General features: G+C 42.5%; 1 protein-coding gene across 3 annotated transcripts in view; it reads left to right on the top strand.

The window, feature by feature from the left end:
* Nucleotides 1-22,050, top strand: part of MYH10 (myosin heavy chain 10) — a 140,969-nt gene that overhangs the window by 23,627 nt on the left and 95,292 nt on the right. For all 3 annotated transcript variants that reach the window (XM_090059402.1, XM_090059401.1, XM_090059403.1), the window contains exon 3: nt 3,287-3,443. In XM_090059402.1, the coding sequence (XP_089915528.1) occupies nt 3,287-3,443 (157 nt within the window). The remainder of the gene's footprint in view (nt 1-3,286; nt 3,444-22,050) is intronic.

The following is a 22,050-nucleotide window of genomic DNA, read 5'->3' as shown; positions in this document are numbered from 1 at the left end:
TTTTTGTTAAGCATATAAGTTTCTAATATTAACAAGGAAATACTTATACAATCGTAAAACTTGTGCGCTGTGGTCAGGGCTGGGTAGCAAAGAGCAGCCTATGCTGGCAAACGGTTGCCAACCCCTTCTCTGATTCAGAAGCTCCTTAGTATATCAGTATAAAAAAGTGTTTTTTGACTGATGTTCTCTTAGCCCAGTGAAAGTAACTTAAGGCTAGCACTGATATTTCAAGCAATGAATCCTGAAAGGTAATATCACAAGCAAAGATACCTTCCCTTCTCTCTGAAAACTTGCTAACTGAAGTTGATAACTACTTACTTGGAATTAGACACTCAGGCTTGGAAGGGAAATTTCCTGAAAGCAATATAGATACCCATAAAAATATTTTTAAAGTTTAATATTTACCTCTTTTTGGTGAGTTTAACCTTTTGGCTTGCTATAACAGATCTTTAATTGATAATCTCTGTTAGTGAGCTGAGTAAAAAAGTGGACAGTCTTGCTCGCACTTTTTCTGTTTTCCTTCCTATGATATTATTTTTAGTTAATTCCTGCATGGGGGGGTATTTCAGCTTGCATTACTTTATTTTCTTTTTGTAGGACCAATGTATCAAATATGCCCTAGTTGGCATAATCTACTCATGACTTTCATGATGAACTCATTCTCTAAAACCCAGAATCAAACAAATAAAAAAGCCCTGAAAAACCCTAAATCTTATGGCGGAGAGAACCTTCCAGATGTGAACAGTGTAAACATCTTGTATCATGCTTTCTGTAAACTCCAGGTATTTCAAACCCCTCTTTAGAGTATTGCCACTAAAACACAATTGATGCTTCAGTGTCTACATTAGCTCTTGAATCCTACTCCAGGCTTTAGAATAGAATGGGTATGGATGTGTGGCCTTCAGGAACGTGAGTATTTTGATAAGAAGGAAATGCAGAAGGAAGATACAGGAGGAGGTACAGGCAGTTTTCAGACTTAACGACACAATTGGTTCCTGAAAACCGCGTCTTAAGTTGAAACGCAACTCAGAACCAGTTTTCTCATAAGAAGCAATGTTATAAATGAGGGATTTGTTCCTGAACCAAAGCCTGATGCCTTATTTTCACCAAAAATACCCCCAAATTTTGTCCTCTATCAATTATAGATGAGTAATATAGCTACATTAATGTATTTATATTGTAAATAGCAATCATATTGATTTAGAAGGACTTTTCTGAGGTGACTTTGGACATTTTGAAAGGCTCTTGGTTGGACTTCTTGAAGGGTTTTTGGCTGGAGTCTTCTCAGGAGCCTTGGCTGCAGTTTTGTTTTGTTTTTTGTTTTCCTGGAGTCTTGTCTGCTTTCTTAAAGAAAGTGTCCAAGGAAGTTTGGACAAATGTTCTCCAGGGAGATGAGTGGCGCAGCAAACTTGTTCGCTGATGTGGCATTGCAGCAGATCAAGTGTTGTATAATTAAAACTGACATCATAAAGTTGAAACAGTGTCGATTTTATAAATGTTGCAAGTGCAAAACATTGTAAGTTGGACTGGCTGTATACAAGTATATGGGAAGAAGAAGAAGAAGCACCTGTGTAGGAGGAAGAGAGAACATGTAATGGTTGGGGAAGAGTAGGCTGCTTCTCCTGAGCAGTGCTAAATGTAGTAAGTGATTCAGTTTGTCTTTTCTCACTGACTTCAAAATTTGCCCAACATTAGCTGGGGAATCTTGTTTGAAAATTATTTTTGTATCCTTACCTACAAAACAACTCGTTATGGAATATAGCTTGCTTTACCAAGGGAGTTTGACCACTTTTTCTTACAGTGACTATCAATTGACTTTCCCATCTATGACAAAGGCCAACTGTTGAGACCTTGATACAGATCTATTCATTTTGAAGTCTTTTCAAAAGTGTGGCCATTTGGAAATGTCCTGAAGAAAGAGGGTACAGCAGTGGCCACCAATCAGTCAATTGGGGAGCCCCTGACAGTATCCTCAGACTAAGATCTACTGTCAGAGGCTCCATGATTGGGAGCAGCAGAACGCATGTGGGGAGCGGCCAGGACACAGTCTGGGAGCAGCGGGGTGCATGTGGCTGGGCTGAGCCATGTCCCCTGTTTCCAGGGCTGGGCTGGGTGAGTGGGACGATCCCCCTCTGTTCCCCTGCTACTGGGTGAGTGGGGCCCTGGCCAGGCTGGGGGAGGCTGATTGGAGCCTGGCTGTCCCATTCAGGTATACACACCCTGGAGGAGGCCTGGGGGGTATGTGCCCCCGTCAGTCTGTTCTTGGGGTGAGGCAGCTGCCACTGTGCACTGGGCTTTGCACCCTGAGCCCTGCTGTAGCTCGGGGTGCACAGCTCAGTGCACAGTGGCAGCTACTTCACCCCGTGCACAAATTGGGGGGTGCACATGCTCCCTGGGCTTCTGCCAGGGTGCATGCACTGACAGGGCCCCCCCCCCACCACATGCCTGTATAAGACACCCAGGCTCCAACCCTCCCCAGGCCAGCCTGGCTGGGACCCCACTCACCCTTGCCCTGCTCCTTCCCTCACTGTGGGGGACCTTGATTTACCCTCCCCTACAGACTGACCTGCTGGGTGGTGGGGGAGGCAGTAGATCCTGAATTGCCCCTTTACTTCAAAAAGTGTTCTTCACCTTAAGGTTGGAGACCACTGGCATACAGCATACACTTTTTTTTTTTTTCTCCCCTCCTACACTGGTAGCAGGATAAACAACACAATTCAAAGTGTCTATGTGATTATCCTGTATTTGATAACTTTGAGTATCCGCATGCTTAGATTGCACCTGAGCAGCTAAATATTCATAAGTTTTACAAGTTTGATACAAAAATGTCTTTCCTTTCAAAGAAAGAAATTGTATACCTCTCTTTTCCCAAAATTGCTGGCTGTCCAAGTTTGGGGAAGAGTCAAAATTAAATAGTTGCTTTGTGGTTTTAGTGTGCTAATGCGGTGTCCTTTTTTTGGTTTTGAAAACTGCAGAAATTCAGATAGCTGCATTTTAGGAGACAGTCAAATACTCCAAACTCTGTTATTTGATGCTTAAACTATATGTGACATTTAAGAGAAGTAAAAAAACAATATTTTAAAGTAATTAATATGTTGAGGTGTAAGTTTTAGGTTTAATGTTCAAGAATGTTACACAAATAGCTCACAATTGGGGGGGGGAAAGAAAGACCTTTCCTTACCGCTTTTTCTCCCTTTTTAATAGTGCATTTCTGATTTAGATGGTTAGATATTTCTTCTTTGACTAAATTTTCCTAAGTGCTGATATGTTGTCTGTCTCCTTTTAGACCTATTCAGGACTGTTCTGCGTTGTCATAAATCCTTACAAGAACCTTCCAATTTATTCAGAAAACATTATTGAGATGTACAGAGGGAAGAAACGCCATGAAATGCCACCGCACATTTATGCAATATCTGAGTCTGCGTATAGATGCATGTTGCAAGGTAAGAACTAATTTTGGTTTACAAAAAATTGAAATGGTTTGCATCTGAGCATAGGCATGTCATTGTCACCTTGTAAAATTGCAGCACTGTTGTCTTCTAAATGTGGGAATCTTCCAGCTTTAGGGACACAGATGCTTTGGCATTTGGAACCTTGAGATGCTTCCTTTTTACACACCGGGTGTTTTACGAGTCTGACTGCACTGGTCTTTTTCAAATTCCTTAAGCACGACATAGCCGGTTTGGGGTCGGGGCCTGCTGTACCCACCCTGTGTACTGTATCTGGCTTCACCCATCTGGCCCATGTGACTCAAAAACTGAGCTGATGTCAAAGTTTTTGATGACATAAAAGTTTAATCATGTCAGTTTAGGTTCTGTCCAGAGTATGATAGACACTGAAGTCCAATCCTGTACCTAAACGTTCCTGCTGGTGTATCTGGCTGTAAGTAGAAGCTAGCCAAGGTCTGTGCTGTCCCTGGCCCAAAGTCTGTAGATCTTGCTAATTAAGCTATGAAAATGGGGAGACACATCCGATGCTTGTTTGAGTTTTGTAGAGAGCCTGAAACAGTAGCTGCCTCTTGCTCAGTGGTCTGAAGATTAGACACTTCTTTGTTTGTCTTGGAGGCTTGAACAGTTTGAAAACTATTGGTTTGTTCCATCATTTAAAAGGTAATAGGGTGTTTTGAGAAAGTAGGAAGTGTCTGTAATACGTATGGTTTTGAAGTAAAATTGATAGGCCCAAAATTTAAATTGAGGGGAAAGTTCAGAAAGATTTTGTTTTGTTCCTTTCTTCCACTATCGATACGGAACTATTTTTTGTTTGTTCCTTTCAGAAAGATATGGGAAGTATTGTTGGCCAATGGACTTCTCATTTTATGCTATGCCTTCTTCATGATTTCATTGTCAGGGCAAAAGCAAGAATTAAAGTCCAGGCATTTAAATATTTTCCAAGTGCAAGGTTTCTGTTTAACAAACAGTATGAGTATATGTTCATTTCATGGCATGCTGGGATTGGGCCCCCAGTCCCAGTCAGTTGACCTAGGGATAGGCTTGCAAGTGCTGGTTGGGGGAGTCAGTAGACTCCATCCCCCACAGTCAGCAGCTGCAAACCTGTGGGTTTCTGCACTAGGAAGTCTGAAAACAGCATAGGGCACTGAGAGGCTAAAAAACTGCGTGTGCTGCACATTTGATTTTAAGGTCAGTGTACTGGGACCTCAGTATCCTGGAAAATCTTCTGCAATCCGAGGGTTTCTGTGTGCTGTGGAATCTAAAAACAGCATGTGGGGCTTTGTGATCCTGGGTTCCTTGCCTGCCAGGATCTTTGAGAGCCTCTCCCTCATCCTGGCCTGCTGACACCAACCCCTTTAAAACCCATGTGTGAAGCTCAGAGGGGCTGTAGGTGTGGGTTTTAATTTGCAGCACATGGCTAGCTAACCTGGCAGATTGACTGCCTCGGCCTCTAGGGAGCTGTGGTTAGGGACTGCTGCATACAGGTTGCAAGGCTTCCAGTAGGGTGTGCCCCTCAGTTCCCCCTCTGGAGACCTTGTAACACCATTCCCTAGCAGTCCAGTCCACATCTGGTTTGGGGCCCCAGGTAAGTTTGCCCCTGCTAAAGAGTAATGACATTTTAGCCATCCTAATGGAAGATCAAAGAGTCTTTTTTAATGCAACGGACCAGGCCACTAGAGATTTTAGACTCAAAATTATTCTGCCTGTTGGCAGTATATGGGGGTGATTTGAGTGCTGGCCACTTTGCATGGAAATCCAAGGCTTTTGCTATCAATTATCTTTATGGTACAAGAGGCTCTGAGCCATGAAATGGCCAAAACCCAAACTTTAACGTAAGAAAGAAGTCTTGGTCCACAGTGCAGATTATGAACGTGCCATGTGCTCAGTTGAATACAGAAGAATAAATTGTACTTGCAGAGTTGGCAATTCTGTTGCTTGATCTGCACCTTTTAATGTGTTGTGTTTTATATGTGGATTTTTGGTTGTAGCTGTGTTGGACTAAGGACACAGGCAGGCAAGGTTCTTTTGAGTAGATGCGATATCTTTTATTAGACCAACTGAGTAGTTGTGGGGGAGGGGGGGAGTTCTTAGCAAGCTTTCGGATGCAGTCACCTTTCTTCAGAACAACAGAGACTCCCTATGCCTGAACTCATACAGTCCCTATGCTTGAAGAAGGGTGATTGCACCCAAAAGCTTGCTAACAGCTTTGTTCCAACTACTCATTTGGTCTAATTAGATATCACATCTACTCAAAGAACCTGGGAAGGGGAGCTACAGGGGAGGGGGGTCAGCTACAGCCACTCCAAAATTAGCCATAGTCCCCCTCCCAGCACCGCCACCAACTCCTACCCCAAGCACAGCCCCTTCCCAACCTACTCACTGGGAATGGCCTGGCCCAGCCCACAGTAGCAGCCCACCCTTGCCTCACTCAAAGATCTGGGGAGCACAATAGAGAAACCGCCTGCCCCAGCCCCAGCCTCACTACCTCCCTCGCTTTGGTGGCCTCGATCTGCCTGCCCCTTCCCCTGACAGACTTACCAGCCATCACTGCTCTCCAAGTTGCCGGGCTTGCGTATTGGCAATTGGATTGGTATTGGCCGATATGGCTCATTAATAATCGCCCATCAGTATCGGCCCAGAAAATCTTTATTGGTGTACCTCTACTGATATTGCTCATGTCTGTTATGCTGTTACAGTTGAGTAATTAGTCCTTTATAACACTAGTCAGCGTTTCTTTTTTATTTTTAAGCTACCCCTTAAAGTAATTTCTTCTGAATACTTGGATCAAGAGAACTAAATGCTCATCATGGGAGCAATTTTCTGTAAAATAACAAGCAAGGAGATTTAGCAGCTTTATTTCCATTTAAGAAAGTAAAAATATGTAACCAGAAGCATAACCATGGCATTTTATTAAAGACTGGGGGGGGGTCACAGTATTCTGTCCTTTTGACATACACATCTTGTCGAAGTATTGCAAGTTTTTCAACCTAGTTGGGAAGTACAAAATGGCTGTCTAAGCAGAATGAGTTGCAGGATAAACCTAATATGAGGGATTTGTGTCTGTATTGTTTCACTGTGCTCCAGTTGTCTGTTGGAAAATTTGAAGGAGGCAGCTGCCAGATGTAAAGCACAAAATAATTTAAAAATAAAATAAATTGAAAAGGGTATACATGTGTGGTAGGGAGGGGACCATGTGCAGTGTTACCAATAAAATTCCCACAGAAAATTGAAATAGCAATTTTGTTCTTTCAAAGCAGATTTCTGTTTTGCTTTTGCTTAAATGTTAAAGTGGTAATATCATAGGCTTTATATCAGGGCTGTCCAACTTCCAAGCAGCAAGGCACTGCACCCTGCGTGAGCCACAGGCCCTGGCCCTTCCTTCTTGTCCCTGCTGTACTGCTTGTGTGGATGGCTTGTCTATTATTTTTTCCTCTACTGTTAAATTCAAAGTTGGGAGGAGGGAAAGAAGAGTGAACAGCAACAACCCTCACCCCCTGAGCCCAAGAGCAGAGTACAAGCAGGGGCTCTGGGAAGACCCTGCGATTACCAACTTCTAAGCTGATAAGACGCCAGTACATTTTGTTCTCCCAGTAGGAGTTATGCTGACATGCTGGTGACCTTAACTTTCTCCCTACTCAAGTACTCGAGTTCTCTTTACCCTTCAGCTCAGACCTAATTGCCAAGTTTTTTGCAGTTCTTTATCTTCCATTGCATGTGGAAGGGTGTTTTGAATGTAAGCTCAAGTTTGTGGTTTTAAACTAACTCATTTTATAGCATACATAAAATGTCTTGTTAAGTTCTGCATGCACAATTGAACATCTTTTTAATTATATCAGGCTCATGTTCTTTGCAAGGTTAAGTGAGTATTTTGAAATATGACAGTACTGAAGTCTGTACTGTCCTATTAAAAAACAAACAAACAAAACATTGTACAGCAGTGATCAGCAATATTTTGCGGTCAAGGGCCACTTTAATGGAGGTTAAGTCTGAGTATAGGGGTCACAGTGTCAGCCGGTCACTGTTTCCTCCACGTCTTCACTCCCTCCCCACCCCCACTGCAGTGCCACTGCTGCTGTTTCGTCCTACTGCCTGGGTGAAACCTCTCTTTGCAAAAATATCATAGAAGTCCCTGGGGTCTGTGGGATGGGTAAATTGGCTTTATGGGCCAGATGCGGCCCACGGGCCATAGGTTGCTGACCCCTATTATAGAGGAAGTCCACATGCTATTAAAAAATAGTTGCGTGGTACTTAGTTTTCCATTACTATCCAGGTGCTGGTTTTGGTCCTATCCCTTTTTAAATAAGCTTAAAGGTTAAAAGAAACTAGATGTTGTCTCCCTCTATGGTCTATTGAAAACAAGTAATTTTGAACATGCAATTCGAGAAGAAAAGCTTGGGTTTTCTTAGAGATGTAAAATTTCTGGAAATTTCGAAGCCATGAGGAAAAAATTGTTGGTTTGTTCATAAAATTATCAAAGGCAAACATTTAAGTTAAAAATAGAAGAAACCATCAACATTATAGTAAAACAAAAGTTATGTATTCTGGGCTTGGTCTCCTCCATAGTGTCAAGCAGATACAGAAAGCACTCATTTTTAGAAAGAGCTGAGGTGGGAAAAAGGGGGAAACCCCCTCCCCCCAAACTCATTGAATACAAATTTTGCTACTTGAAACTTTTGTCTAATCAGTCTCATTTTCTGAGCTATCACTATCAGCAGTTTCTGATTCATCTGATCGTTCATTTTTATCATCTTCATGGACTTTTGAAAACTGAAGGTTTATTTGGATTGAGATAAGCTTCTCTAGTCTTTCACATGTTAGTTTGTTTTTTGATTTGGTGTGAGTTTTTCCAAACATAGACCAGTTTCTTTCACATGCTGCAGAAGATGGAGGAATCTGAAGCAGTTGAGAAACAAGAGTCGGAGGCTGTGTCGTGCAAAGGCCTTGCCACCATGTTGCAGGAGGAATGTGCTTGACAGAGCCCCAGACTGCATTCCTGGACCAAATACCTGAAGATGTTCTGGAACATCTGAAAGTACCTTTCCAACATCAACATCAAGTCCTAAGTGTGTTGCTTGTTTTGTAATCCAGTCAAATGCAGTAGCAGATCTATCACCACTAACCTTTTTTGCCTTTGAATCTTGGATCCAAGAGATCTACAGCAGCATGAATTGATTGGCAACAGCATTCTCCCAGTCTGTTAATAGTCTTTCACTTTTCTTTCTTCTGTACTTGTAAGCAGAGATGCACTTACAGTCAACTGTTTTTGAGAATCTATCTGGGCCATTTGGTAAGGAATGTCTGACAAAAGTGCACTGTTTGATTCAGATGCAGTGATTGCTGAAGAAATTGGCTTTAATCTTCAGGGAATTCTGCAGCTGAACCCAGAAGACATCCTTATCAAGTACAGTGTTCCTTACACTTCTGGGTACTTTAAGCTCCTCAGTTATTACTGTTTCTTGTACAGCTTCTTTGGTTTTTCAGTAAACTTTCCAATGAGATCACTACTCCTAGTTTTACTACAGGATTTGAGTGTCACTGTTTTATTCTTTGCATTTATTTCCTCCTGCTTCTTAAAGACTAGCTACAATATTTCATAGATTTCATAGACATTAGGGCTGGAAGGGACCTTGGGAGATCGAGTCCAGCCCCCTGCCCAAAGGGCAGGAAGTCAGCTGGGGTCATAGGATCCCAGCAAGATAAGCATCCAATTTACTCTTGAAGCTGTTCATTGTAGGTGCTTGAACCACCTCCGCTGGCAGACTGTTCCAGACCTTGGGGGCTCGGACAGTAAAGAAATTCTTCCTTATGTCCAGCCTGAAACGGTCTTGCAGGAGTTTGTGACCGTTCGACCTCATCATCCCTTGGGGCGCTCTGGTGAACAAACGTTCCCCCAGATCCTGGTGGTCACCCTTGATAAATTTATAGGTGGCCATCAGATCACCCCTGAGCCTGCGCTTTTCTAGGCTAAAGAGTCCCATGGCTCTCAGGCTGTCATCGTAAGATCTGTTTTCCTGACCTCTGATCATGCGCGTGGCTCTCCTCTGGACTCTCTCAAGCTTCTCCACATCCTTTTTGAATTGTGGAGCCCAAAACTGGACGCAGTACTCCAGCTGCGGCCTCACCAAGGCCGAGTACAAGGGGAGAATGATGTCACGGGATTTGCTCAAGAAGCATCTATGGATGCAAGCCAGTGTTTTGGTCACTTTACTAGCCGCAGCATCGCATTGCAGGCTCATGTTCATCTTGTGGTCAATGATGACCCCCAAGTCTCTTTCTTTTCTTCTGTAGTGCTAACCAACGTAGCACTGCCGAGCCTATAAGGGTGCTGCAGGTTTTTCCTCCCAAGGTGGAGAACCTTGCATTTTTCGGTGTTAAACACCATGAGGTTCTCGTCTGCCCATTTGCTGAGCTTGTCCAGGTCAGCCTGGATCACCCGCCTGTCCTCTGGCGTGGATGCTTTGCCCCAAAGTTTAGTGTCATCGGCGAACTTGGCCAGTCCACTCCTGACTCCAATGTCCACATTGTTAATGAAGATGTTGAACAGTATGGGTCCCAGGACAGAGCCTTGAGGGACCCCACTGGTCACGGGGCACCACAATGAGTGACTAGCATCAATCATAACCCTCTGGGTCCGACCACGGAGCCAATTTCCCAGCCAGCGGATTGTGGTGGAGCCAAGGCCACAACTGGTCAGTTTGGCCAAGAGGTGATCATGGGATACCAGATCAAAAGCTTTTTTGAAGTCAAGATATATGACATCAACCTCTTCTCCCTTGTCCAGGTGATAGGTTACCTGGTCATAGAAGGAAATGAGATTGGTCAAACAAGACCTACCCGCAACAAACCCGTGCTGGCTATCCCTTAGAATGTTAGCCTGGGCCAGTCCCTCAAGGATGGCCTCCATAATAAACTTTTCCAGGATCTTCCCCAGGATAGAAGTCAGGCTAATGGGCCTGTAGTTAGCCGGATCCACTCTCCTCCCTTTTTTGAAGATCGGCACCATGTTGGCCTTCTTCCAGTCTTCAGGCACTACACCAGAGCGCCAGGAGTTCTCAAAGATGCGTGCCAGGGGCTGGGCTATGACACTCGCTAGCTCCCTGAGTACCCTGGGGTGCAGATTGTCAGGGCCAGCTGTCTTGAAGGTATCCAGTTTCTCAAGGTGTTCCTTCACGAGGTCAGCATTTATGGAGGGTAGGGGATCCCCCTCACCCAGATTAGCTTTTACATGTTTTATGACTACTTTTGTTGTTTTATAGATCTGTTGCAAAGTGTCCAACTTCATAATGTCATTAAGAAGCAAGTTTAGCCCATGGGATGCACATCCTGTTGCAGTAATATGTGGATATTTATCCATTATGATCTCCCATTTTGCTTTCATGTTTGTCAGTCAGCAAAGCAAATATTTTACCACTCCCAATCTTCTGTAGGACTTCACATATTTTATTACTCATATACTCTGTAGTATGCCTGTTTTCTTTTGTTTCAATGCTTCTGTAAAAAAAACAAACAAAAAACTGGTTGAGGTGTTATCACAAAGTTTATGATCCCTTCTTCCTGCACATTTGTCCATCCATCTGTTAAGTACTGCAAGACACAGTGTCTCACTGATTTTTCTCCCCCTCCGCCCCCCCAATGCATAGATGGCATCATACTTTCACGTGAATGACTGGTGCATCCCGAGATGGGGTGGGGGGTAGGCACCGTGGTGGTGAAAGGGGACTGTCTACAGCCTGTGTTGGGGGCGGGGAGGTGAATGGGGACTGCCTACAGCTGCTGGTGGCAGTGGGGGTGAAGGGTGGCAGCTTCAGCGATGGCCAGTCTCAGGGAGGGGGTTGTGCCCCCCGCTATGCATCGCCTATGCACATTCATATTCTGACTCTTGTTTTAGAGATTGGCTCAACGAATGTCTGCTGGGCAAACAGTATACTGGTCTTAATAATTTAAAAGCTTCCTGACGGTATGCACTTTCAGTTCTTGACAATGGCGTCCCAGAAGAATATGCTGCTCTTGCAAAAGCTTGGTCAATTTTTTCGTGATTTTCATGTGTCATCTTATCTACAAATGATGCTATTGAGAGTCTTTTGTCTACTGTTGGTTACAATATTTGGTTACTTGAGGATGTTGATTGGGCAACCTTTTGTGATGCTGATCTTGCAGAAGAAGCAGCAGCAATAGGAGGACTCCTGGACTGAGAATATTGGAAAGAGCTACTTGCACTTTCATCATCATGATCTACTTCCTTCTTTCTTATACCCATGAAGGATTTTTTTAATGTCTGCAGGACACTTCTTACATACAAGGATGTGTTTGGTCATCCTAGTAGCATTTGGAAATGCATATTGACAATATTTGCAAATCACATCATTTTTCCTCAGAATAACTTGCAGTGTGGAAATGCTTCCATATGCTAGAAGTTGGTCACACCATTTTGCTGAGTGATAAAAAAAGAAAAATGTAATTTAGTGGCTAGCTTGTGTGTGTATATGTATATATAAACACTAAGCTATAGCATGTACAAATTTAGTAATGGATGGAGGAGAGGCCGCCTCAGAGTTAACTGTGAACAACCTTCCTGCCCTGCAGCCCTCACCTTGCTGCTAACATTAGGTGATTTTGTCACAAAACATCAGATTAGTAGTAATTCAATTATGAATTACCTAGGTTATGAAAATATTAATGCAGCTAAAATATAGTTTAATATACTGAATTCAGAGAAATTTTAAACTCTTACCTTTCAGTAAAGAAGTATACTTTCTTTCAGCTCCTATGTGCTGATTCTGTATTTCTGTGGATCTCGTGGTCACAGGGCCGGGAGGAGGCAGGTTCCTTCCAACTTCAAAAACCTTTGGAATTGCTCTGTCTCCTCTTATGAGGCTTTTCAGCAAGAAGGGCAATAAGCTCCTTGTTTCTAATTTCTACAGGAATGTATGGATGCTGTTGCTAATGTCCACTCCCAGTCCTTTGAAGCCTAGTCGGGAGGACAGGAGCAAATCGGCCAACCTCTAGATCAAAAGTCAACAATAGAGGAAGTCCACAAGCGAAGAAGGCACTGAATCCTTCTTCCTTCTCTTGTGAAAATAGCAGTATCCCCTAGGACCTCTACTTAACTCCTGACAGAATGCATTTCCCACTGTTAGTGGGGAAGGGTTGATCCATTGGGAGGAACTGCATTGGAGTTCATGCAAAATTGGACCATGCAAACTCCATGTGAAATTTGCCTTTGCTTTACTTGGTCTTTCCTGTGACCTTTTTTTGTGCTTCATCTTACTGTTGAGGACTGAGGAATGAGATTGTTGGTTAAGTGCTAAGGTAGCACAAGGTTCCTAGTTGATTTGCTCTCCCTTTCCAGAAGAGGCTTTCACTGCCCCTGGTGTTGGGGCAGAGGCTAGTGTAGAACTTGCTCTAACCTAAGCCTGGAGGAGTGGGAAAGAGCATTATGTTTTTACTGTAAGGCTCTCTGAGCCCTTTTGGAAAGGGTGACATGTAAGTCAAATAGCCAAATAAGCAAAGAATTACACCTGACAAATAACCATTCATCAAATTGTCTGAGACCTATGTACTGCCTTCTCCATTATGTCTCAATCTGATCCCTACGGGCAGCAAAGAGCAGCTTCCCATAAATTTCATGTGTGCCAAGTTCACTTGGCAAAAAAGGTAGGAGATTCTTCTTGATGGAAGCTCTTCTGCTATGGAATTTCCTCCCTGTTGTGGTAAGTCTGAGCCTGGACAACTTCTGAAAGCACTGTAAGCTCTCTTTATTTGGGCAGGTATTTAGCAAGCAAGGTTCAGTTGGTATTATTTGTGAAGCTTTCAATTCATGTAATAATTATTATTGTTGTTAAATTAATATATTTTAGAAGTTTTTTTCATTTGTACTGTATACTGCCTGAGTTTATTCCAAGATTTAGTAATATACCAGTAGGCACATGGCTAGTAGCTGAAGAATAAGGAGCAAAGAGGTAGTTAGCCATGTCAGTCTGAAGTCAGGCAGAAGGCAGAGTAGAGATGTACCTTGTATATCAACTGAATCAGGTGCATAAGCTTTCATGAGCAAGAGCTCACTTCATCAGATACTACAAGGAACAAGAACTACTTGGGCCTATTCTAGTGGTTTGCTAAGTGTACTCTCAAGTGTATCAGAGGTGAACTTGGTAGCTGTGTTGGCCTGAGACAAAAAGACATACAAAAAACTAGAACTCTTGGTTCCAAAATTATACCTTTTTATTAGACCAGCTGGAAAATGGCAAGAAAATTGTCCCTTTCTGCAAGCTTTTGGGATCAAAGTCCCTTTGTCAGGCTCTGGGAAAAGTGTAGATGGTACAAGATGGTAAAAAGTCCCCATAGGTAGGAAATAAATGTCATTTTTGCACAGAGGGAGCTGAAGATGGAAGGCTGTCCCTCTGGGTCCATGAGAGCGTCTTTGTGAGCTGTGTTGAGTAGCTGTTTTGGACTTTAAACTTCATTACAGAACAACAAGGACTTTTTATTGCTTTGTTTTGGGGGGGGTGGGGGGTTACCTCCCTGCCTGCCATCTGACACCTCCAGGGAAGGAATTCTACCTGATCAACACATCAGAGTTACTAATAAAAGGTATCATTTTGGAACCAAGAGTTCTAGTTTTTTGTATCTCCTAAAGTGTATTGTTTTTCCCCTGAAAAATGCATTTGTGAAACTTAGTAAAAACAAGTTTTCTTTTTTAAGAGCTTTCTTCTAGTATCCTAATATAAAAGTTAAGTTTGCCAGACTTTAGAAAAATTAAAGCTCCGTAATAATGCCTATTAATCTTAGATATTTTAAGAACCTATTTGTTGCACTAGATTTCTTCTGAAAGAAAAGGAAACCTGCGCAGGGGGGGTTGGGTTAGGAAGGACAATCTGCACATGAATTTGGGGGTAGATGTACAGAGAAGTATGCATGCATGGAGGGAAATCTTGGTAGTAAGAGAAGAAAATAACTCTTTTATGTATGTTGATTGCTTAATTCCACTCCACCCGCCCCCCGCCTCACCTCTTACTCCTGCCTTTGAGTATATTTGTGACAGTTGTTTAGTGTGGGGGAGTATAAAACTTTCATATTTTGAAGTATTAGAAGGCTCATGTCGTACTTTCTCAGGTTTTATGCTAACATGATTGCTAATTAAAGGAAATGCCTAGATGATGATTAAATTTGAATTAATTATCAGTATGTATCAGTTACTTAAGATACAATGCATTATAGGCAGGATGTAATTTCTCCAAATTAAGCATTAGATTTAAGCAATTTGAAATAAAGGCTCAAGCCAAAAAAAATTCAAATATATGAAAATGCAGCTCAGCAGTTCTACTTCATTTGAAATTTTACTTTAAAATCCTGATTACAAATGTTTATCATGTAGTGCCATTTATATGCACAATAAATTTGAATGATTTTCCATATTTTAACAGATTAAGGTGATAGGGCCATGTCTTGGATTTTTGGAATGAAAAAGGTGATGCATAACACTATTTATTTTCTCCTCTACATTTTGTTACAAGATCTACCCTTTGGTCTCTCTGTGTTCTCTTGAGATGATATTTTCTGAACTGATGCGGAGAGAGAGCAATAGAAAGTATTAATGGCTTGATCTGCTTGTGAAGTGCAGAAGAGTGATTTAAAATTGTACAGCTGACCACAAAGACTTTTTTATTAGTACTTAACTTCAGGTTAAAATAAACCTTCTGATCAGTCTGTTTGGACTCCTGAAGACTTGTTAGACCTACTCAGTGGGCACGTCTACATGTGCATATTAACATGGCTTATTAAACTCTGGTGCAGTTTGCACTGGAGTTTATTGCTCCTGGGCATAGCATTTACATGTGCACGTGGGACCACAGCATGTTGAGCCAGGACAGTGCAGCCCCACCTAGCAGAGGGCCTGGGAGGTTCAGCCTGCTCTGACTTGGTTCAGCGTGTCGCAGAGGAGCTGGCTGGGGCAGAGTGCTTCATTGTGGGGCTAGCTGGCAAGCACCCACTGAAGCACCTTTGTGTCTCAGCCAGCCCTGTCAGCATCTACACATGTATTGCAGCGGAGTAAGTCTGCCATAGGATAGTATTTGTATCTGGTGATAATACTAACCTATGGTGGAGTTAATTAGTTTATTCCAGCCTGATAGCTCCACCCATGTAAATTGGTGGCACTTTACTGCAGAGCTAATTGGGCAACTCTGCAGTAATCATTTTGTGTAGGTGCATTATCACCTTTTTTATTCAGACTTTTACCTATATAGATAAGCTTATTGTCTTAAGCTGATACCAGTTATGCAGTGTATCACCTCATGTATCTGTGCACAAAATGATAACTTATAAAAGACCTCAGAAGAGAATATACATTCTGAATGTACTGTTGGCATTGTGAAGTGTATGTAAAATTGCATTTGATTTTTGTTCTTTCATATCATCTCCAAGAAAAAAAAATTGTGGGCTTTTTCCCCCCTTTTTCCTCATTTGAAGAAAGTCCATCAGTGCATAATTTTAAGTATGATAAAGTAAAGCACTTGGGTGAATTGCATTGAGAAGTTGACAAGGATAATAATAAAAAAAAACCTTAATGCCAGGGAAAGATGTCTTCATGATGGAAATTTGAGACTGGTTAGTAACTCAATCTTAAATATTTTAGCTGCAATTCTCTTCACAAAGCAGAAGTAATTTCTTTTATTTCTCTGAGGAAAGTCTAGGTGCAAAGCCAATGGGCAGTCTAAATGACCACTTGAATCACTGTAACTTTTACATTTTAGTAATGTAGTCAATTTCTAGACCATATAAAGTTGTGCTGCATATTATTAGGAAACAGGAGATCACTTTTAAGTAAGTCATGAACAAGATTGGAAACGGTTATAGATGCTCTTTAATGTACAGAGGTCAACACTGATACAAAGTAAATCTTGACTCAAATCTGTATTCTCTTATAGTGTAACTGGTTTTTCTTAGACCAGTTTGACTTGCATTGTCTGGTCTTGGATTTCCAAGTCACCTTGGCTAGTTACCAGAGGTTAAATATTCTTGGTATTAAAACAAACATTAGATAAGTATAGAAGCAGAATCTTAAAATTCTATCAGTGAATTGGAATTTGACAATATTGGGGCACTTTTGGTCAAGGAAGGGGAGGTGTAGTAACTCCCCTTTTAAAATAATTTGTCTGTACTGGTGCTATGTTGTTGAAAGCATAATGAAGTGATAATCTATCAAGAATTAAAAATATTGAAAAAATTTCAGTATTGAGTAATAATACTTATTGATTGGATCTGACTTCAGAACAGTAGTTTATACTGAATAATTAACCAAAATGGGTTAATCTTATTTAAAGGTATGTGATTTTTAGACTTAATAGGTTTAATAAAAATAATTAGCAAAGTTATAAAACAAGAGAAATGGAAAAGACTGCAGCTGAATCCTACGCTGAAATTCTTTGTAAATATAATAAGTTTGTTCGCTGTAATCTGGATCTTTTCTTAATGATAAAAAATAAAAAATATTGATAGAAAAAAGAAATAGACTATTGAGATATCTGTGCAATAGTAAATAAAACTAAATAATTGAAGGTGAACTGTTTATATATGTTCTTTAGGAACTTTTTCCTCTTCTTGGGGGGGAAAAGAAAACATTATAGAGGCAAAATGCATCACTATTAAGTTAGTTAGAAATCATTTTGTTTTATTGACATAGCTGGGTTATTTTGTTTTTTGTCTACGATTAACCACAAGAGCTGTATGATAAACTTTGACTGGAGTTTGACTGGCTTGCTTTGCTTCGTGGTAGAATGATTCACTGCCAGTTAGCGTGAGTTAGTTAGCAGATGGATCAAGGGCACTGATCCTTTTAACTTGTCCAAGATTTTGCATATGTTAGAGCAAGGAATAGGGCCCAGCTTTTCTATTTAAAACTTTGCATACCTGCTTTTTCCCTTTAGAAATATCAGGAGACTCTTCTGGTCTTGCTTGGAATTCCTTTTGATGTCACTGTCACTGTCTGGAATATAGCTTAAAGTACAGACTTTGAAGAGCAAAATAGCTAAAGATTTGGCTATGAATGGAAAATAGAACAAAACTAAACCGTGGGTTTACCAAAGGTAAAAGAGTGTCATGTTCCCATGACAAATTTCCTTAATTTAGAGAATGGACTTTAAACCAGTGATTCTCAGTCAAGGTGCTGTGACTGGTCACTACCAGATCCTTTGAAGGGTGCCCCAAGTTGTGAGAAGATAAACAAGGTTTGAGGAGATAAGTATATAAGCTCAGGTTTGTCCCTTCCTGGCTGACTTCATCACTGCCCCCCTCCCCCTTCCCTCCACTCCCGGGCTGCTCTGCAAGGAGGTGAACGCTGTAATACATTAACTAGTTTTTGGAATTGAATGCCATAAACTGCGTAGAGTACAAAAAGGATAGAGAACTGCTTTTCTAGATCAGGAGTGTCAAACTCCATCGGGCCTAATGGGGTGGATGAATAGAGCAGGGCCAGACCATGGGGCTGGGCTTGATCCACAGACTGGCACAGCTAGGGGTGGGTGCCGTGTGCAGCATGTCGTGGACTGGCCTGAAGGAGGTGCTGTGCGCAGCATATAGGTCAACCTTGAGTCCCATGGGAAACGCTGTGGGCTGGATAATAGGGCTCTGAGGGCCATGTCTTTGGCATCCATGTTCTGGACAAAGGAAAGGTGGGTATGTGTTGTCTGTTGGGGCTTCCTGAAAACATTATGTATGATGCCAACTATAAGCTGGTGAAGATTTGGGCTGAGTAGAAGAAGTCTGAGGTGTATCAAGAAGTGGCTAAAGAAAAGATGGCATTGGGAAATACTTGAAAAGGATAGTGTTAAACTGGAGGGACATTACTGATATTGTTGCACAAAGATGAGTTTTTTAAGACTTACTATTTTCATTAATAGCCTTGGCACAAAGAGTGGTGTATGATGATGAAACTTACTATTTTAACACAAAATTGGGAGTAGTTAGCCATGTTTAGGCTGAAGTTAGGCAGAACGTGGTTGTAAGCAGGATGGATTAATTTCAATCAAGTCTATTTAAATTGCTAATTTAAAATTATGATTTAAATCAGCAAACCAAAAGCCTGAATTAAATCAAGTCCCTCCGCTTGCCCCCAGAAATACTTGTTTAGTTGGGGGTTGCCATCTTAGAAGCAGAAAAAAACAAATAGCACACTAAAAGTCAAACATTTGCTATAACATTTTAATTGGATTACAAAAAATATATTTTGTCATGATTTTGTGTTTGCATACTGTATATAGAAGTGATTGCATAATAACTCAAATATATTCTTAGTCTTGTATATTGGGGGTTGTGTATATGTGGAGGCAGGGTGTGGGTGTGTGGTGCTTTGTGGAGTATGAAGGAAGGTGGGAGGGTGTGGCCCCCCCTGCCCTCCCCCTATGGCGCAGCAGTAGCAGATAGAGGTGCTCAGGGCACTTGTACCCAGAGCAGGCACTGATGCCTAGTGGGGCACAGCTCTAGCCAGTGCTGCACATTGCAGTGCAGGGCGCAACCTCCACTAGGCCGTCTCTTATCGCTGGCACTCCCTGCCACTCACAGACAGCCCCCACACTCATGCAGCATGGGAGGGAAGCCATAGGCACTGGAGCTGGCTGCCTTTCCCATCAGTGTTGTCTGGCATGGGAGGAAAGCTCCAGGCACCTTCCCCTGGGGGGCAAGGCAGCTGGCTCCAGTGCCCTGGGCTCCCCTCTCATGCTGCGCATGCTGCACATGCTGCTATTAAAAACCATCCGGTCAGAGGCTGCACCCCTCGCTGCAACATGCAGTGCTGACCCTGCCGGGCACAAGCACGCCTGCCCGCTGGAGCTGCCTGCCATGGGAGTTGTAGGGGGTGGGGTCCCCACACCCTCCCTCACACCCACATGCTGCCCACCCAAGCTCCACATTCCCACTGTCCCCTGGGCATAGGCTCCATGCTGTCACCAGCCCCAGTCCCATGCTCTGCACTGCTGCAGCTCCACCCCACCCCACCACTTCCCTACTTGCTTCCGGGAGGCAGGGGAAGGGAAGGTCCCCAGGGCCTGCAGCAGTGGCGGCAACAGCCTTGCCCAGAAGCTGCCTGCTGGCTGGGCCCTTCCACCCACAAGGGTAGGAGTGAGGCACTGTGTACATCTCCCCCAACATAATTTATTGCACCTTGCTATGTCTTTGGGGGGGGATACACATGGATGCCTCACTCCCACCCTTGTGGGTGGAAGGGATGGGCAGGGTACAATTTGGTGGGTGCTGTGGGATGGATCTGGCTTGCAAGCCATATTTTGCCTGTCCCTGGTATAGACCTTACATCCCTTGCAAGCCCCTAATGCATGAAATTAATTAAATTTTGAGACACATTTTTAATGCTTGACCTCAAATTAAACGTTTTCCCCTTCATTCTTATGTAGAAGAAAATCAGCTTTAACAAACAGTCTGGAGTTAAGAGGTTCATTGACTGAACCTGTTTATTTTAATACCTTATATACTAAACTTATACCTTGGCCTGTGCTGTATTAAATTCAAATTTCATTTTAATTTGGTTTATTTTTGAAAAAAAGGAAACTTGATTAATTTTTTATCAGTATTTTAATTAAGTCAGATTTTTTTTAAATTTATTTTTAAAACCATAGCATAGACTTTTATCCACCCTGAGTGTAAGAAGATGTTGCATTTTTTCTGGGAGAGAGCCCTTTGTCCCAGGAACGTACAGACCTACGAGGCCATTGGTCCACTTTTATTGCCTGCAAAGTATATGAGATAATGTGCTGACATTTTCCCAGGATAGTGCTGTGTACATCTGTGAACTGATCATAGTTCATTAATTGCCAGTCATTCCAAGGACAAGCCTTTTGGAGGGGTAGCAATACAAGCTTGAGGGCTTCATGTAGGGAAGGGCTGTGCCCTGTGTATTTTTGATCTGGATTAAAAGCTGGGACAATAGGACCTCATCAAATGAGATACTGATATATGTATTAAGTTCAATCAAAATAGGTAACTATTTGCCTTTTATTTTAAATCAGGACCATCTGACTTCTGAGTGGCTGTTTCCCCTGCCCCCAATCCCAACCCTCACTGCCCTGCCATGTCCTTAGGGTTGAAAGCAGGCAACAGAAGCTGGGGGAGGGAGGGGGAGCCCAGAGATCTCACGGCAGTAGCAGAAGATCAATGGGAAAAGCCCTAACCAGGAGCCCAAGGGCTGAAGGTTAACAGCTCAGGGGCTGCTAGTTAGCCCTGGTTTTAAACCTTAAGAGGGTCTGTGTGTCTGTGTGTGTGGCAGGGGAGCAGTGTGTTAACGTTATGTCTAGCTTTTCAGATTTTCCCAGTTATTGGGAAACTGGCTACTTCAGAGTGACATAGGGACTGTCCTCCTGTACCAGTAGTGCTCTAGTTTGGAACGTATCTCCTAGACTAGAGAAAGCAATGCTTGGTAGTTAGTATTTGAAGCCTTTTTTGGTCCCTTCTGAGTTAGTGTTATGCATAGCCAGTATTTCATAATAGTATCAAAGGGTGATAATGTGTATCCTTTGTTCTTTTTAAAGGCTTAAGGAAAAGCTTCTTTATGGTAGGGGTGACCAGAATTTGGAATAGACTTCCCAAGAAGGTGGTGCAGTCCTCAACCTTGGAAGTCTTCAAGAGGAGACTGGACAGACACCTTGCTGGGATCACTTGATCTCAGCAGTATTCCTGCCGAGAGCAAGGGGTTTGGACTTGATCTTTCAAGGTCCCTTCCAACCCTTAATTTCTATTATATGATATCTATGAAAACAAACCTTTTGTTTCAAGTTCATCATGTTGCAGTTCCATCTTTTAGGAGGATCAGTGCACAACTCTTGGCTCTGAGGTGGTGGTTGGTTTTTTTTATGCAAACAAAATGAAGATTTACTTTTTCAGTGGAATCTATTCTTTGTCTGTGGTGTGTGCATATGGTTTTTATTACTTTAACATAGCACAGTTTTTTCTATTTTGGGGCGTTGCAGATTTCTGTGCCAGTTATTCAGTGATGATTAGGTATGTGACTAAAAGTCAGAGAGGTGATTCTGCCATGTGCAGTTTTATTTTAATGAGATGCTGAAGTCACTGAAAGGGCTGGCCCTTGAGGATCCTTTAACTGAAATGCCAGAGAAAGCTTTCACATATATGAAGCAAATATTTTGATACATGGTCCTAATTTAAGAACCTTTAAAATTAGAGGTACACCAGTATATTGGTCCATATTGGATTGGCACAGATAAAAGGAAAATTTAACATATTTTTGGCCATCAGGTTTTTTTGGCCAGTGTAGCCAATAATGTCACCAATATTAAATACCTCATGCATGCACGCAGCCAGAGCATGTATGCAGCCAGGACTGCAGCCTGGCAGCTTAGAGATCAACAACTGGCTGGTAAGTCTGTGGGGGAGGGAGGCAGATCTAGGCCCATACAGTGAGGGAGGGAGTAGGGCTGAGGCAGGTGCTGCCCAGGCAGTGTGGGGCACAGGGTAGAGCCATGGGCTGCTGTGGTAAGTTGGGGCAGCTCCCTGCCACTGTGCCCACCCCTGCGGGAGGCATGGGAGAGCATGTGCCCCTTGGATTTGTGCATGGAGCAAGGGTCCACAGCCCCACTCC

This window comes from Crocodylus siamensis, chromosome 8, assembly GCF_052110815.1.
Source record: "Crocodylus siamensis isolate JL-2025a chromosome 8, ASM5211081v1, whole genome shotgun sequence".
NCBI lineage: Eukaryota > Metazoa > Chordata > Crocodylia > Crocodylidae > Crocodylus > Crocodylus siamensis.
This window is presented reverse-complemented; position numbering and strand designations above follow the sequence as displayed.